Source organism: Falco rusticolus, chromosome 7 (genome assembly GCF_015220075.1).
Source record: "Falco rusticolus isolate bFalRus1 chromosome 7, bFalRus1.pri, whole genome shotgun sequence".
Lineage (NCBI taxonomy): Eukaryota > Metazoa > Chordata > Aves > Falconiformes > Falconidae > Falco > Falco rusticolus.
This window is the reverse complement of record NC_051193.1, coordinates 52,591,787-52,610,567: the sequence shown is the minus strand read 5'-3', so window position 1 is coordinate 52,610,567 and position 18,781 is coordinate 52,591,787. Positions and strand designations below refer to the sequence as shown.

The window sequence follows — 18,781 nt, the reverse complement described above, 5'->3', positions numbered from 1 at the left end:
CCATGGCCATTTGGTTGTTGGTTCTTCTGCTGGTGGACAAGAAGGTATCACGCAAATCTGTCTGCAAGGACTGCAGCAAGACCACTATTTGCCATCCATTCAAACAGGCACTGATGGCCATGACAGTAAAATTCTATCTTGTCCTTCTATTAGTCAGCTTCTGGTTACTTACATGTTGTAATTGGTTTCTAGTTTACATTTTGCTTGCTTCTATTGTATTATCAGTACACGGTCAAATAAATTTCCCTGTGATGGTTTCCAAGATTGTATGACGTGAACAACAGCAACAGTAACATTACTAAACAAAACTGCAAAATAAGCCAGAAAAAGTTTTTATTTTAATTAGGAATGGTACATTTAAACACATGTAAGACTTTGGGATTAATTTACATATTTTTCCAAAAATGTTTCCCTTGATGATACAGAAGTTAAAAAAAATTATCTAATTCCAAACGATAAGAACAAACAGTACTTGCAGCGGAAATTTCTATTAATCAAAACAACTGTGCATTCAGGAGATTTAAAGAAATTACCCTCTTTACGCTTTACCATGATTCACTTTTCCTGTCACAACCGACTACACTTTTCCTGGGATTTTTTTGTTGCTGTCATTACTAAAATAACCTTCCTTTCCATCAAGACTATTGCTAGTCATACACACATTATTCAGTATCATACTTTTGGGTATGAAAGCTATGTCACTTTATAAACATCAAAAACATGGACATGCATATTGACATTTCTGTGCAGTTTTATGGAGTCACTTGTCAAATAAGGCCTCTACATACAATACCACATACTACTGAATTACTGGAAAATTATTATAATGGATTCCCAATAATCCTGATATCTGGATGGTACATCTCATTTTAACAGGAAATTCCAGCTTCCATTACTGCTTAACATTATATTGATTCACTATCCAAATGAGTAATATTCAACTAACCAATGTGTATTCCTGAAAGTCTGTTGCAAATTAAGCATATTATCAAGGTAATTTAAAGCTGGAACTTAAACAGCCTGTTAAGCCAAGCAATGGGGAGAAAAAGTGAACTCTAAATTCAGCTGGTCCATCCATTCTCACAGAAAAGTAGCCACAGAACCTTAAAGGAATAAAATCTATACTTCCTGTTCTCAGATTTAATACCAAGGACAAAAGCTAACGTAGTATTTTGGAAGTCAAAGGCCTTTGGAGGTGGAGGGGGAAGTGAGGGGCAAGAGAGGGAGAAAGCAGCATATTGTCTCATCCCATTACCTCAGCATTATGTGTACATAATGTATCTATGATAGAAACGTTTACTAATAGCAGGGGAAAAAAGTAAAAAAGACTTCCCACTCCAGACTTCACTGAAAGGAGAAAGCTGACAGCCCCTCCTCACAGAGATGGCCTACTTGATGACAGGCACTTTGGCAATGTAAGAGGAGGTTACCCTTTCATCATGTTAACTCTTCCCCTCCCAGTTCTCATGTAAAATTTGTCTCAAGTCTTCAAGAAACTTGAGTCAAATTAAATGCATTAATACATCTCTAAGAGCAGGTTAACTACGGCTATGAGTAGAGCTCGATCTAGAACGAGATTTTCTTTTAGACGAAGAGGGAGATGGGGAAGCTAGCAAGCTGGAGCGGTGGCTCTTCTGGGAGTAACTCTTTTTAGGTGTACGACTGCGAGAACGAGATCGGGACCGGGATCGGGACCGGGATCGAGAGCGAGACCTGGACCTTGATCTTGACCTGGACCTGGACCGGCTGTCTGATCTGGAAGATCCTGTAGACCTGGACCGGCTGCGAGATCTTGAGTAACTCCTTGATCGAGATCTGCTTCTAGAGAAACACAGTACAAAGCTACAAAGCTGTAGTCTCACCTCCTAGTAGATTTAAAGTACTCAAGTTCTCAACTATTTTGCAGGCACAGCACATCCATCTGAACATCTGAATGTGCTATGCACAGCACTCTGTTATTTGAGAGTACTGCTAGATTGCTGTTTTCCTCCATCACAACAGTATCTTCTTAGGCCAAGGCCAGCAGAAACTGCTAGCCTTGACATTCTTTGCTAGCTTGGCAAAATATGAACTGCCTAATAAAAGATGCATTCCCCTCCCCCTGCCAGGAGGAGACAAAAAAAATGTTTAGCCAGTTTTCAAGAAAAGTACAGAAATGAAAATTCATACTGGTGCTATTTTTTCTCTCTAGAAACACCCATGTAAATTAGTTAGGGTTTCTTTCAAGACTCTAGAAAAAGTCCCTAAAGGCATGGAACACCAGCACACTTCAGGGTGTAAGAGTTTAACACCTCCTCTAGTCATCTGTCCATTTTGTCATGAAAAGAAAGGGATTTATTTTTGAAAGACAATGAAAGAACAGCAGCTAAACAGGTTTTTTTAATGACTAAATGGCAGAACTACTTTAGGAATAATGAAAACAATCTATTTTATTCATAGTTTTTTAAAAGTCCTTTCATTCAAATATAAAATTTTATTTTTAAAGAAACCCACCTCCTTACTCTCATCCAAAAATGTTCTATTTATGCTGGTTTTAGCAAGTTAGTTCTTATCTAAATCTATTTACACTGCTAGAAAGTGGTTCTGTGCTGCGGTATTTAGCTTAGGGGCAAAGAATTAGGTAATAAAACTTAGGCATTGATACTACTGAAATCCATGCCCTCAGCAGAATTTTATCAGATCAGGTGACATACCTGTGCCTTCTGTGATCTTCAGTCAGTTTAATTCTGCGCCCATTCAGCTCAGTGCCATCCAGTTTTTCCAATGCACTCTTCATATCACTATAAGATGCAAATTCCACAACCCTATATATACATACCATCAGGAAAAAAAGAAAAAGTTTCAGAGAAACTGAAAAAGAAGAACAACTTTGGGCCTTTTTCAATCTGTTTATTCACAGCTTGATGTTTTATCTTCTCAAAGCTAATTTTTAACTTGGTTAACAGGAAAGTATGACACTAACAGTCCTAGCCTTTCAAACATTACAAGCACGCTCATCTGCAATGAGATGGAGAAAACGCAGGAAGCTACACAAACCTGCACCAGCTGAGGAAGTATCTTTCAGTCCTCTACTAAACTGCATTCTAAAGTGTCCAAGAAACAAAAACTTGGAGACTCTCCTGCCCTACTGACATTTTTAATAGTGAATAGAAAAATCCCATGGGTTTAGGGTTTTTTTCCCTAAAAAAAAGTATATGTAAGTTGCACTTGCTCGCATTGGCCCTAGAGCACTCTTGCCAGCACAGCCACTCTGTTCATATTTCCCTCTCTCCTGCTTCTCTGCAGCAGTTTTGTAGTCTGCAGAATTAAGAATTGTAGAGAAGGCAACTAGGTGTTCCCTATTGGTTACATTCATTTCCTCTGACTTTGACTGTTGAACCAGTGCAAAGCAGCCACACACAGGAGGTATTTTAGCCTCAGGAGTCAGATCATAAATGATTATACATATCAAAGTTAAAGACAGCAGAACTCAACTGTTGGAAGTTACCCTCCCTTCCCTTCCTGCTTTGACAATTTTTTTTTCTTTTTTAAGAAACATTCTACTTTGACACACTGCAGAAACTGAGTTCAATACCACTTCTGAACTCCTACTTACTGACAGTTTGGAGTTTTTTGTTTTGTTGTTTGTTTTTAAATTGGAAAAAATTCAGCATCTAAGCCACACCATAGATTCGTGTTTCATTTACTTTATATTGCCAAGATAATCTTCCTTCAACAGTTTCAGTTATCATACAGGTATAGGCATAAAATGAACTTACCCTTCATTCCTGTTGTTTCTGTGTGCATCCACATAGGTCACCTCCCCTGCTTTTCTCATGACATCTTTCAAGTCCTGCAGCAGAAGTTAACATTTTAGTCTTAAACAGGACACAAATGAGTCCAGCTAGTAATACCCCCCCCCCCCCGAAAACTTTCTCTGCTAAAACCGCTTAATGCTTTTGTATTTATATATATCTAAAAACATGTATGATTTCAAAAAAAGTTTCTGAAAAAGCCTATGTAACAGCAGCTGCATATAGAAAGGATCCCTCATTTTTACAACTGCAGTGAATAAAATATTGCTTTTAAAATAATGCTGCATCCCAAAACCATCTATTATGAAAACACAATGCAATACTTTAAATACCTACATATGCACTGAGATCAGAACTATAACAGATGAAAAGCAACATAGTATTAAATTAAGATTTTCATGACTAAACCCCCAGTTAAATGACAGTCCCACATACATAGACAAATTCATTCTATATGCTCACCTCCCCCAACTTCACCGCAAAAATTAAAAGCAAAAAGGTATAATTACTACATAAACAATATTTTTACATAGGGAAATTTTTTTCTTATATTTCACTTGGAATATCTGTCACACTACAGTGCTACATCAGTAGACACCCTTGTATTTAACTTAATAGAGGCTAAAGACACAGACACTGTAACATTACTTGCTCAGCAATAGGATAAAGTACAAACAAATAATGCAAAAGGCCACTAAAAAGCTAAACATTTGTGTAAGTTAAAGCAGTACTTTTACCAAACACTATCTGGTATTTTATAATCCCAGACTACTTACCGCAACATGCCACAAGTGGCAGATGATATAAGAAGGTACCTTAAGCAAAGAGTTGCTTGTCCAATACCTAGCTGGCCAAGAGGAACTCTCTTACATGAGAAAGGCAGAGTGATGGCTCATAGCAATATGCTTCACGGAGGTACCAGAGGCCCTGAAAGCACTGGACATAGTCTCCAGTCTCCAGAAGTGGCTAAAGAACCCGAGGATGATCTGTGCTAGCCAATCGAGATCAAACCCAGGCAAACCAAGATCTAGATCGCCAAAAAACAGGAGTGTCATAGGAACCAAAAAGAAAATTCAGAACAGGCCAAACCCTAGAATTTCAGCCACTAGAAAACCCCCAAATCTTTGGTTCTTTTTCCTCCACACAAGAAAAATGAGGGTTAACCAAATCAAGGTTGTTAGAAGAGGTTCAAAATGCACTTGGTTAGACATATGCTTGAGGAAGAAAAGACTATGAAACAAAAAGCCAAGAAAAACTTAAGAACATTTGCTACAGAATATAAGAAGGCTTAGTTTTATCTAATCTTTCAATTAAAATTAAATCGTTTTATTTTAAAAACTGGCATATGCAAACCAGTAACTATTTTCCTTGTTTCACGTGTGCTTAACACAAAGAAACCTTAATAGCAAACGAAAAATGGGCCCTACAGTACCATTAAAAGTAACACTTCAGTCTCGGCATGTTTATCCTAATTCAGAGATGAAGAATAAAATTTGGGCTCTGCTAAAGTCAATGACAACTTAACCAGACCAGGACTGGTAAATCAAAAGGAAGTTAGAAAATGTTAACCTACATAAATATTTTCTATTTCAGTAACTTTAGGCTTTAAAACTGAACCCCCCACAGACTTGCCACACTATACTCTGAATCCTAAGGATCATCATCACCAAATATAATTTGTAACAGTAATGTCAACACAAGTAAGGTGCCAACGTTATTGCTTAAAAGACCGTAAGTGTGCATGTGTTATAAAATCTCAGAGTAGTTGCTATTATTAGGGGAATGTTTTAAAGTTAACTGGTTTTACTTTATCAGTGGAAGAGTCAAATTTTATCCTAAGGTTCCTGTTCTGGTTCACCTTAAACAGCAAAAGAATACCCTGCTGTCCTTAACAGAAAAAGAAAATAAGGTGTAGGACAATCATAAATAGGAAAAACAGAAATTAAAAATTACACCTTGATGTAACACAGATCTACTTTTCCCAACAGCTTGAAAATTTACAGATTCTGAAAAACTAATGAGGGTGGTTGGAAAGCTCTAAACACACAGAAATACGTTTGCTAAAATAAGGAGAATTCTGGCAGTTTGACTACTTAGATATGAGCTTATAAATGAGCAATAATAGTCAACAACATGAAGAAACTGATCTGAATACAGATTTTATTTGTGGTTGGTTGTTTTGTTAGGTTTTTTTTAAAATATCCCAACACAATACCTCTTAAAGGAGACAAGTTATCAAAGCATGGGGATCTGCACACATACAAGATGAAATTATGCGTGTAAGTTGAAAGCAAGGTTCCATATCAATCGTGCTTGCCAGAAGCTCAGGGATAAGAAAGGAAGAACAATGCCACTACTGTTAACATATTGGCTATTTTAATCTGTGGTGTAAGTAGCATACTTAAAAGCAGTTAAAACACTGTAGTCAGTATCAAAGCAGTACAGCTTCAAAACTAAATGAGGCTTGTGTATGGATGTTAGCTTCAAATGATTTCTATTTAGGCAGGTATCAAGAAGTAACGTCTCTTACGCTAACTTAGCATATATTTAAAAGAGTCATATTAAAACATTTAATTAGAATCCTAAAGATTCATCGGTATGAAATCTGAATTGGGTGGGCTTCAGTCTAAAATGGTAAGTACACATAAAGCCATTATAAATATTGACAAGTAAAAGAATTTTACAGAAACAATTTTTTCCCCCCAAGTTATGAATTTAATGCTGAACATCCCTATAGGATTTATTCTCCTTAACATTCCATTCTAGCTTACTTCTCTGGTTCCTACTGTCGTTTCTAAGCACTGTGTATTATAACAATCTCTTCATAAACATAACTGCGTAGCATACTCGGAAGACATTGAGATGAAATCCAGTTGCTCATCACCAACTCAGAAGCTGTTTTTTTAGTTATTCAATAATTAACACAACTGTACAATTACGAACCTTTTGAACCTGTCATGCAGAAAGTAAACAAACCTAGTTCAACTGTTTATCTGCATGGACTGTACCCAAGCTCTTATGGAACACATCAGCGGAGCTCCGGGCAAGGCAAACAGCCTCCTCACACGAATTTAGCTGCAAGACCAAGGCTTTGAACATTCATGATGTTCCACTGCATCTTTCAGTACACTAATTAAAGTATCTTTATTCAAAGAATACAAAGGTTAACGAACAAGACTAAACTCCACTATTCACTCAGCTCTTGTAAAAGCATCTATTGCTATGCCCTTAAAAAGTAAACTTTCTGTAGACTGTATACTATGTAGAACACAACTAAAGGAATTGATTATATAGTTATTCTGTTACAAGCCAGCTAAAAATTAGCAAAACCTTAGCAAGGGGTGTGGAGAGAAAAAAAAAAAAAAAAAAAAGATGGCAAGAAAGCTTCAAAAGACAATTATTTAAAGTTTGGGGTTTTTAGAAAATACCTACAGTAAGCTTTCTTGTCACAAAAATATTTTGCAAAACATAAGAAAAGACTGTAAATTTCACTCAAAACAAAGGCATGCACTTCCAGTTTTAACAATCCAAAAAGGATGACAATCTGAATGGATGCTGTGCTTCAATAATTTAGAAACAATCTACAGCATTCAAAAGTTTTATCAGCTGGTAAACACAAGTAAGCAAGAATCAGTTCCCAACTACAAAATCTAGTTATACAACTATCTGCACAGCTGTGAAACAAAAGACTCCTTTAAGCTTTTAAGCATTCAAATGCTAATTTTTAGCAATCACTTAAGCTTTTTTGCTTATTTTTTATTCATATTAAATATTTATGATGGCTTTATTAAGAAACCAGGCTGACAGCAGTCTTACTTCCAAGGCAGGAAAATAAGGTATAAAAAAATGAAGTTAAGAGGTTAACTCACCTGCCAGCTGATACGGGATGAAAGGTTTTCAACTATGATCCTGTGTTCAGTACGAACAGGAGGTCCATACCTGCTAGAAGCATTCAGAGGAGAAAAAAGGGAGAAAAAGTCTCCAGCGTAAGGAATTTAGAACTTAGGAGATCTGATGTTTTCTATAATTTGCTGAGAGATTTAAGTATTTTCCTTGTTGCTGGTCTGCAGATTGGATTCTCCCTACTCAAGATATATTTAGGACTCCGCTACAAGAAGAGAGCTGCTACAAGGGGATTAAAAGGAATTCTGACGAAGAACTTTGTATGAAGGCAGCCAGTATAGCTGCCATTTTTAATAGATACACTGAAATAAGTGCCTAGCAAAATGAAAATAATGTAAAGAGAATTATTTTAACTTTGGTGTTTGATAGGCTTGGCTCACACATCTGGTTTTGGAGAATATTAATGTAAAGGGCAATTATTAATTTTTTTTTTTTTAGTTGGTAGGGTAAATTCTGCTTCACGTCAGAGATGGAAGGCACAATTTAAAAGCATCTTAGTTCATGCTTCTAAATTCCAAATCACTTGTTAGTATTTATAAATGTCACCATGACCTATATGAGGTTATTTTTGTGGGTAAAAATACTTTTATTTTAGTAAAATGAGAGCTAGATAACTGTTTTTCCTGAAGTAACTGTGGCAATTTACAGTTCCTGAATGAAAGCTGATGCTTCTTACTTAACCAAAAATTAAAAAGACCCTCTCAAAAAGGAAAATGTGGCTTGAAAGTGTTCATACGGAAAAGTAAGGCATCTGGAAAGAACACTGCCCTTGCACGTCATTTCTGTTCCCAATCCTAGTCATTCTGAATCCAAAGGGATCTGAGAACTATGGAAAAAGGTATACCAGCCTTTAAATAAATAACGCAGGATTCTAACAATGGCACTATTTATATTACTACAAAAAGATTCAAGAATCATGAACACTGACCTTACAGAAAATTATTCTCATCTTCTCCTCCCACAGAAACATAATCCTAAATTGTGCGTATTGATTTGTACACTGAAGCATAGGCAATTTCATTTCAGTGCATACCTCAAAGTGTCCCAATTTTTTTCAGAACATCCAGATCTTCCGGGCATTTAAAGAGGTCCCACAGTCCCAAAACTGGCAGGCTGAGTCTCATTTTTCCATTATTGCAAACCGCAGTCTCTTCCTGTCTGGCATCGGCAGTCTGACGTCATGAACATGACTACAACGTCAGATGCCCACGACCTTCAATCACACTTCCTACTTTAAAAGTCCACTTTTAGCCTGGACCTCGGACCAATTATACCGCATCAAGGTTACTGCCACTAAAGAAAAAATAATCTAATTAGCATACTTGCATATGCAAATTAGATGTTCCAGACACTGGTTTGTAACCGGCAGCAATTCTGACCTTGAAACAAACGCAGAGGTTTATGTCAGTTAAGTCTTCATCTTTCTTCCAAACTCTGCTCTGCATAGGCCACAGCTATAAATGTTTCTACAGAGTAAAATATTCCATACATACTTGTTTCACACAGGCAGATACCAAGTACAAAGGTGTAATGTGTAGTTCCTTGGCAGAACATGTGCAAATCTGCAGAACTTTCACAAACTCTGCTGCAAGTTCACACAGTGTTCACCACTGGCTCAAATCCCTGAAAGTGAACAACTGCACAAACACTGTATGTCCACTACAGGTATTCTAGATAGGAGCTATGTCCTGTTTTTCAGATTCCATTGTCAGACAGAGGCTCTCCATCAGCAAGACATCTGTTCAGTCAGCAAACTTAAGTCAATTGGTATTTAAACACTTCTGCATGTGCTAGTATCTTGTGCCCTAGCACTGTCTCTCAAATACAGTTCTTTTGTATGCTGTGCTGAAGTAAGCATTTTGATAACCATACAACTGGAAATGTGAAAGCTTGGTTAGACAGTAAATATCTTGAACTACTACTCTATAATAATTCTACTTAGCCTGTAAGCTCAGTTTAATGCCAAAAGCCTCAACAAAGAAGCTCTGGTATCTTTCTTGATTTAGGGTCAAAAACAGCCAATCCAACTGCAGCACTACTCCTTCACACCACTTACACAACAGTAGGAAGCAAGACCAATGTAGTGCCTACAACATGGAGAGGGAGCATTTTATAATGGGTTTATGAACCTCTGTGAGCCAGTTAAACTGCTTTTAAATCCACATTCTCCTCAGGCAGAGGAGGTAAATGATAGTAATGGACCTCCAAGGTTTGAGAACATGAAAGTTCTTTCGTGAAGCTATAGAAGGAAACAGAGCTGGATCCCTAACTCCAGCCACAAGAAGAAAACAGTATTTCAGTACAGTTCTTCAGCTACTGAGTTTGTAAGACACAGAGTCCAGACCACTTACCTAGATCCACTCTGCGACTGGTAATAACTGAACCGTTGTGGGAATCTGCCCCTTCCCCTTCGGGCTCGAGCATGCTCAATTGTAACCCTTATGATAGGAACAAAAAAACAAACAAAAAACCCCACAAACTTTGTTTGACACTGACATACATCTTTTGCAACTGGAAGCACACATGCACAAACAAGAATTACTTTGCCCTTGCAAATAATGATTTATAACAGAGTCACTGGCGTTTCTTAAAGAGCCAGAGCAGTGGTATTCTCTTGTCTCAAATCATCATGAGTCTGTAATTCAGACTGAAACAATTAAATTTGCTCAACCAGAGCCCAAGAGTAATCACTAGTAATCAGAGGGAAAAGAGTACCAAAATGATTAACAACAACCTACTGACCAAAAACCAGCTCCCACAATCGAAATACAAGTTACTCTAACATGCAACCAGTACAGTCCACATTGTTGCAAACTGAAGGGCAACGTTCCAAATGATGAGAAGCTAGCATCACCTTATTTTCTGAAGTCAACAGACAGATAAGTAATAGATATATAAGTTTAATTCACTTTTACTAACATTTCTAGTGACAAGACCTTGAGTTAGCTTTGAAGGAGAAGTAAGTGCCACTGGAAAAAACAGTGAGCCCTGCTCCAAACCACCCCTCCTCCAGCCATGTCTTTGTGCCTCATATAAGCCTGCAGCCAGGATCCCAATGAATCCCTTTAGATAAAGTTATGAACACTGTATCCCACCCCTGAGCCACAAGAAACATGTCACAGCACAAGCTAATGCATTGTATTTAGATGCAAAGCACTTTTGCTGTTCTTAAGGGAAGTTACAGTATCATGCTTACCTTTCATCACACAACTCTTTACCATTTAGTTCATAAATTGCATCATCAGCATCCCGGTGGTCTTCAAATTCCTAGAAAGAAAATAGGAATAAGAAAGTATTTTCCATCATATGGAAATTTTCCATCCATTCAAATGTCAAAACACATTTTCTTTATAAATTTTACATTTCTGCAGCAACAGCCAGAACACTGAACAAGGAAGTAGATTCCATTTATGACTGAAAAGCCAAGATGTTCCTGTTCACGACCATTTCTTCTCCTTCCACCCTGCAAACTCCTTTTGCCTCCCTCCATTGTTTCAGTTTAACTATTTCCAGGACCTACACAGAAAAATTACCTGGTTTATTACAGAAATGTTTAAAATACTTTTCGTGAGAGAGGTGGGGAAGTTACTTCAAGGTGTACAGTTTAAAACACAGGCCTACATACAGGAAAAGCCCGTACAACACTACAAGCTGACCAACTGCAAACAAGAGCATGAGAGCTGTGCACTCCCAAACTTTTTAGAGACTTCTGGGCTGATTTAATTCTTACTGAATTGCCAAAGAGAGTAAACCAGAAAAAAAACCCTTCCTATTTTTTTTCTGAGCTAATTCAGCTCACTAGTCTGGCAAAAAGGTGCCTGAGTAAGGAAAGTAAGAAACAGACACCCCTCTTCAGAGTAGCACTGGCCACCTGTGGGTCTGGATCACCTATAATATGCAATTCCATATACTGTTGCAACAGAATCTGTCACCTTGCTTTTGGCAGCAATGCTGCCTCAGTCAGCCAGAGTAGCCTCTGCCCACTACCCAGCCCACTGATTCTTGGCAAAGCTGTTTGTACAGCTCTGCAGGAAACTAGGTCAAGAAACATCCAGAGGAAAAACAGCAGACTTTGTGCAGGAGGTGGGGTGAAAAAGAAGCGTTACTTTTCAACGAGATCAGCTACCCAGGTAGGTTCATTATGTGGCTGAACAACCATGGTAACACCATGTGAGGCAAGAGGAGAAAGGAAAAAAAGTAAGCAGTGCGAACAAGCAGCTGGGTAGGGACTGCTTGAACCAACAGTGTGGATGGAGAGGAAAAAAAAAGTGGAACTGCACTTTGAGAGCAATGAACAACAGAGAAGAAGCTTCTCAAGTTGAAGAAAGTGTTTGCATAACTAAAAACAGCTTTTCAGAAGCAATACTGGCTTAAGCAACCTACCCCTGTCTGCACTGAAATCTGTTTCACTATGAAGTGAAACATCACACATCCTTGCATGATGCAGATATTACCTTGAGAAAATTAATTTAGGCCCAGCATTTAAGAGTAGCAATAGTTAGCATCTACAACTCCCCTGATTTCAGCTAGTTTCTAACAAACTGAACATCTGCAAGTCTATCTAGCTTTACATACTAGCTTTATGGTCTGAAGTTTGAAAATATTCTGCAATAAAGTCCACAAAATTTAAGTAAATATAGTTAGTTTCAAAGATCAAGCAGTGATTTCAATCAGGCACAATGAAACATGCTTTTGACATTACAACAATGTTCAATCAGAATAACTTGATTAATAGGGTTTTTAAATACGTATTTTAAATAAAAAAAACAAAGATGAACTGACAGCCCATGACAAGTGAGGTACCACAAAGGATAATGCTATTCAATGTATTTATAAATGATCTAGATGACAGAACTGAGTGCACTCTCACCAATTTTGTGGCTGACACCAATGTGGGAGGAGAAATAGATATACCAGAAGCGTATCTATTTAAGTAAAAAACACAGACAGACCTTGATAGGTTGAAAGATTTTATCAACAAGAAGCGCAAATTTTAACAAAAGAGAAATATGAAATCCTGCAGCTGGGATCGAATAAACCTAAGCAGCTGAACACGCTGGGTTCTGAGTAGCTGGAGCGTAGCTCTGCTGAAAAAGACATGGACAATCCTTGTGGAGAGTCAGCTAAGCATGAGTCAGCAGTGCGGCCTTGCTGCAATGAAAGCAAACTGCATCCTGGGCTGTTATCAGGAACAGTACAGCCCGCAGACCAAGGGATGTGATTATTCCACCCTATTTGGCATTTGTTAGGCCACACCTGGAACACTGTGTCCAGTTTTGATCCCTCCAGCTCAAGGAAGACATTGAAAAACTGGAGTGGGACCAGCAGAGGGTCATCAAAACCGATCAGAAGGTTGGAGAACAAAGAAAGGTCGAGTGTGCCGTGTCTGCTCAGCCTGAAGAAAAGGCAGCTCAAAGGGGGTCCAGTTAAAAGTCTTCCAAAACCTAAACAGTTACAGAGATGATGGAAGTACTCTCCTCATGTAGGGGCACAGCGACAGGATGACAGGTGAAGGGGCAAGTGAAGTTTTGTTCAGATGTAAGGAAAAAAATTCTTCATCATGAGAACAATTATTTTTTTTTTTTTTTAGACACAGTTATGGGACAATTATTCAAGCCTGTTAGTGAGCTTTGAAAGAAAACGCTTCTGCCTAGGAACTGGAGAAGAGGAGGGAGGGTTTGGTGACTCATGTACCAGAGCTGAACAGAAGTTATGCCTGAATGAGTCAACAGCCCTACCCAAGAAAAGAAGAGGAATGCTCAGAGAAAGGCCATTGAGAAACAGCAGCAATGGGAAAGGATACACTAACTAAATGCAGGTCCATGTCTAGATCGGCCGTGTACCTTCAGACTTTAAGAGGCAGGTATTTACCTACTGCAGTCAGCAAGAAGTAGCTCATACTGCAGGGCAATGAGGAACTGGCTCATGTAGGAGTCAATACTCTTATGAAACCAAAGTAGGCAAAGCTTGTGGTTTTGTTCTTTTCCCACAGCTTCACCCAAGGATTGATCTTGGCAGAACAAATGACATGTAAGCCTGCCATAGGCTGCCCTGTGAGGGCAGTATCAACCTTTCCAGTTTGAACTCTGTGCTGCAGAACAGATAATTCTCAGTTCTCAGGAGAAAATAGTTAAGAAACAGGTTGATCAACTTGGGAACCTGTAAAAATTTGGACAACGGTTTAGGAGCACAGAGCTCTAGAAAGCAGTGGTAGGAAACTAAGATCCAATGAACTGTGTGTGCATTTCATTTAACAGTCTAACAGACCCATAGGCCCTGTGAACATATATTGATGGTGAATAAGCCTAAGTTTAGCTGCACAAGAGTTAAAAGCTGTGCTGCTTAAATCCAACAACAAGCACCTATTACACCTGTTGCCTCAGCCAGCTCTTTGCTCTTATGTCAGGCCATTATTTCGAGATACAACCAAGCTGAGCAGGAGTGAGAAAGGAAGATAAGTGGTTCTTATAAACTTTTCTGCAGGTTAAGTCTTTGTCAAGTTTTGTAATGCTATAACAGGGTATTTATACTGTCTTCAGAAATAAGGGATAAAATTTAAATCCATGGAGGACTATGATCAGAAAATGTATTTAATGTACCTAGAATATTACCAAGATTTTGAGCAAAACCTGGCTAAAACCAGGTAAAACTATAATCCCAACATCTGAAAAGCAGTCTGAAATGTGTATTAATATTTGCCATTTCCCACTGCAACTATTATTCTCTTAAAGACCCTCCCTTCCTTGACATCAGCCTAGCAAGAATAGTACCTGCAAGCAAAAGAAAGGAAAATAAAGTATTACTTACCACAAATCCAAATCCGTTTTTTAGATGGATTTCTCGTATGCGTCCATATCCTTTGAAAAATTTCTCCACATCCCGCTCCCGAGCGCGTGAGCTTAGGTGTCCAACAAAGACACGGCAGCCACTCATCTTAAGGTTGATGCTAAGAAAGAAAACAGCACTGTTTATCAGATTAACCAACTTAAAATAGGGTGATTAAGATCACTTCTGTATCTCAGAAAACTTGGTTAAACAGGATTTGATTTTATTGTCCTCCCAGTATATATATTACAAACCCAATTCTCTATAGCCAGATAAGTGAGAAAATCCTGTCTTACTGACTTCTAGCAGAACCTACACAAACTCTCAGTTTTGTCTTTTTTAGTCATGTAATTTAAAGACTTAACGCATCTGAAATTATGTTTTTTGTTTGCTGTTAAGACTAACAAGGCTTTTGTATCACAGAGCATGATAAAAACCACTCTATAAGCTCCAAGATACTGGGTTAAGAGCAGTTAAAAAAAAACCACCACCAAAACTGTTATGCTAATCATTGGAAAAACAACATAAAACATTCTCAAACTTTTGCTTTCACCTGAAGGAATTGTTGCAATAAAAGTTGTATCAGCATCCAAAAGATAAAGAGTAGTCAGAAAATTATTTTCATTTGCACTAGCCATAAAATACCTTATTTTGACAGTCTATCAAGTTATGAAGAAGAAACATTTTGTTATTGTGATATTTCAACAAAGGCAAAACCAAAGGCTATTTTGGACGTTCGGATTTTCAAAACTATCTACTGATCCAGGATACATACTCTGAGATATTTTATGGAAGCTCCAATGTTTACCTTGAGTATGTAATTATTTTTTTTTTCAGTTTATGTGATTTAGAAATTTTTAAGTTCTTGTAACTGGAAAATATTAACTATTAGGCTCAGTGAGCTTGCTGTCACACAAAACCCAAAGAATCCAAGCTCTAAGGAATTGAAACACAACGTGATCTTAAATTACAATACTGGATTGCAAAGCAGATACAGTAAACAGACAACATATCAGGTCAGCTGTGAAAGTAATTCAAGACAATTTGAATACAGTATTTTGAATTAGTGTGATTTAACTTCTGTGTTAACACCCACTAGGTTTCTATTGATCAACTTCTTTATTCAGGCCCACTGTGCCACTAGAAAAGTGCCAGAACTTCAGAAGACAGTGTATAGGGCTTCTTATGGGGCAAGGGGTAGAAGTGTGCCAGCACTTCACATCGATTAACCTAAATTGTCCCCAAACTACTACCTAAGCCAATAGCTATTGGATCACTTTCACATGAAGTTTTTTGTGCTTCCCCTACAAGAGCCTATGCTGCCTTCTGTAAGCACTGCCTCCTTTGTGCTCACACTTGAATTTTTATGCCCGCATGGAAATCCAGCTCAGACCGATTCAGCTCCCTCGCAGAGTTAGCTAGTCTTCCAAGGGATCGTTTCCCGGATGCATCCTCACCACACTGCCAAGGCCAGCAGTGGGTAGGTATTAAGGGAAAGACAGGCCTTTGCAGAGGAAGGCCAGACTTACATAACTACGTACTTTAAACACTCTAAGATCAGTCACCTCGGCAACGGCACTCATTTTGGGTGCAACACAGCTCTGACAAATTAAAACGACTGTGTAACTGCTATTCAATACTTTCAGTTCTTAAGTTTTAGGAAAACAAAGTGGGAAGAAGAATCACAGATGGAAATTAACATGGGCGGATGGAATTCATTCGCAGGACGGCCTGCGAAACCGTCACAGATGCAGCATAAAACATGCAAACTATCCGTCCATGCATTATTTACTCAACCAGCTGGGAGCACAATGGATGTGATATCTGTATCGACACCCGCAAGTCGCAGAGCTTCACAACGTCGTTCCTTGCACAACGCAACCGCGGCTGCTCATCGGTGACTCACAAGACACCACATACCGGCGGAAAAGCCCTCGGGAAGCACGGCCCCGCAGCGAAAGGCCATCTGCTCGTTCGGCTTTTTAAGAAGCCGAGACGGGACGGGGCTGCGCTACACTGTCCGCCTCTCCGAGGCGGGGGGACCTCCTCCTCGGGTTCACGGCCACCGAAGCACCGGGCCGCCCAATGGCGATCGCCCCTCCGGCTCTTCGCAGCGGACGCGGAAGCTTCGTGCTCCCCATTAGGCCCCGACGGCTCCCCAGCCCTCCCTCCGAGCGGCACCGCCGGGCCCAGCCCTCCCTCCGCACCGCCACGGGGCAGCGGCGAGGCGCGCCGCCCCCCAGGGCCCGGTGCCGTCGCGCCTCGGTTACCCGCCCGCCGGCGGCCCCCCGCCGAGCGCCCGGGCCGGCAGCGCTGCGCGGCGCCAGCGAGGCCTCCGCCGGCAGCTGCCTTCCCCTCAGCGCGGCGCCGCCACAAGAAAGGCCTGGCCCGTCCCCGCCCCGCGGCAGGGCCCGGCCGCAAGAACCCCGCTCACAACTCAGCGCCCGACCCCTCCCGGGCCCCCCGCCACCGAGCGAGCCAAGGCGGGGCAGACACGCACCGTCACCGAGCGCTGAGTCCTGCGGGCCGTGAGGAAACCACTCTTCCCCGCCGCGGCGGCAATGGCTGCCGTGATCCTGCCAACGACCGACACCGCCGCGCGCCCCCAACGGATACTGCGCAACCGCCAACGCCCGACTCCAACTCCCAGCGTGCCCCGCGCAGCCCCGCCCCGCCCCGCGCGCGCCGGGAGCTGTAGGCGCTGCGGGCGGCCGGGTGGCGCCGGGCCTGGCCTGGCCTGGCCGCTCTCAGCTGGAGCGGGCGCTGCGGGGATGAGGGCTCCCGGGGAGCGGTGTCTGGCCGGGAGGAGAGGGGCGGGGGTGGCAGGCCGCGGCCCTGTCAGGGTTAGCTGTGGGGCCGAGGCCGCCAGGTCAGGGAGAGGCCGAGGTCGCGCCTGCCGCCACCAGGCCCAGGCTGCAGGGCGGGAACGCGCTGGGAGCCAGCGCTTGGCGTGGAGCCCTCTGGAATAAACCACGCTTCTTCCCCAAGGAAGCCGTGCTGTGCCTGTGCATCCTTGGCAACCTGCTGCAGTCCCCCAGACGTTGTACTTCGTGCTGAACTGCGTGTGGCTTTTGACCAAGACATAGCAAAAAAAGGTGGTTATCAGGCTTGACAAGCGGACGAGCAAAGGCACACGGCCGAAGAGTTCATCCGGTGTTACCCGTCAGCTCAGCAGCTACAGCTCTGCTAACACAAGTTCCCTGCGGCCAGCCCTGCCTATCCAGAATTACCCGGCTTTGGATAAAATCGCAGTACTGTTACTGTCGCTGACACCAGGGGGAAACCTTGGGTGGGGAAAAGTGGCTCGCACGGAGATGCTAGGCAGCAGTTTTTCCATGCACATACAAGCAGCACGCTACTTTCTGGTTTATCAGTGTCTGAGATGAACTCATTTTAGGGAGTTCCTGCGGTGTAGTTCATGACAGTTCACAGTATGATGATCGAGATAAAAAATGTTACCTGTTTCTTCAGTATAGCATAGCTGGTAAAATCTTAATTGTCCGGATGCTTAAAATACAGCTGTAGTTTGTTTTGCCCATTTTTTCCCCTTGTCTGATAGCATTATGTCTGGATCTCCTGATTTAGCTTGGAGTAAATATCTAAGTTACGTCTGTGACATCATATGTTAGATTCAGGCATCATTCAAATTTCTTGCCATCTAAGTATTCTTTAGGATGCAGATAACCTACACATTCAACATCCATAATAAACACAATCATTTAGGTTGGAAGGGACCCATTGAGATCATCTGGTCCAGGCTCCCAAGATTGCCTGGGACTGTGTCTGATCAGCTTTTTAATGTCTCCAGAGATGGAGGCTCCATAGCCTCTCTGGTCAGCGCAATCCAGTGTCTGACCAACCTTACAGTAAAAAAGTGTTTTCTTGTGTTCACATGAAATATCATGATTTCAAATTGTCAGTGTATGCTACTGAGAAGAGCCTGGCTCCCTCCCTTGAATTCCCTCCCATCAGGTATTTATACACATTCAGACTTCACCAGGCAGAACAGTCCCAGCTCTCCCAGCCTCTCCCTGCATGAGAGATGCTCCAGTCCCACAAACGTCTTTGTGGCCCCGTGCTGGACTTGCTGCAGTAAGCCCGTATTTCTTTTGTGTTGAGGAGCACAGCAGAGGACACAATGCTCCAGGTGTAGCCTCACCAGTGCTGAGAAATCACTTCCCTTCGACCTTCCAGCAACATTCTACTTAACGCAGCCCAGGATGCTGTTGGCTTTTGCTGCAAGGCAACTGATGTGAACA

General features: G+C 41.0%; 1 protein-coding gene across 4 annotated transcripts; it reads right to left on the bottom strand.

Moving 5' to 3' along the window:
* Nucleotides 1-316: 316 nt before the first annotated feature.
* On the bottom strand, nt 317-17,168 carry LOC119150789 (serine/arginine-rich splicing factor 5-like). Of its 4 annotated transcripts, none has more exons than XM_037393647.1 (8): nt 17,023-17,168; nt 14,505-14,643; nt 10,894-10,964; nt 10,049-10,135; nt 7,664-7,736; nt 3,759-3,832; nt 2,694-2,804; nt 317-1,821 (listed from the first exon to the last, which is right to left on the bottom strand). In XM_037393647.1, exons 2-8 carry the CDS (start codon nt 14,628-14,630, stop codon nt 1,539-1,541), a joined length of 825 nt encoding a protein of 274 aa, XP_037249544.1. In that variant the 5' UTR covers nt 14,631-14,643; nt 17,023-17,168; the 3' UTR covers nt 317-1,538. The 4 variants fall into 4 exon arrangements, with proteins under 4 accessions (XP_037249544.1, XP_037249541.1, XP_037249543.1 ...); XM_037393644.1 differs by having other exon boundaries at nt 317-1,842; nt 17,023-17,162; XM_037393646.1 differs by having other exon boundaries at nt 317-1,842; nt 7,664-7,733; nt 17,023-17,162.
* Between the last annotated feature and the right edge of the window lie 1,613 nt (nt 17,169-18,781).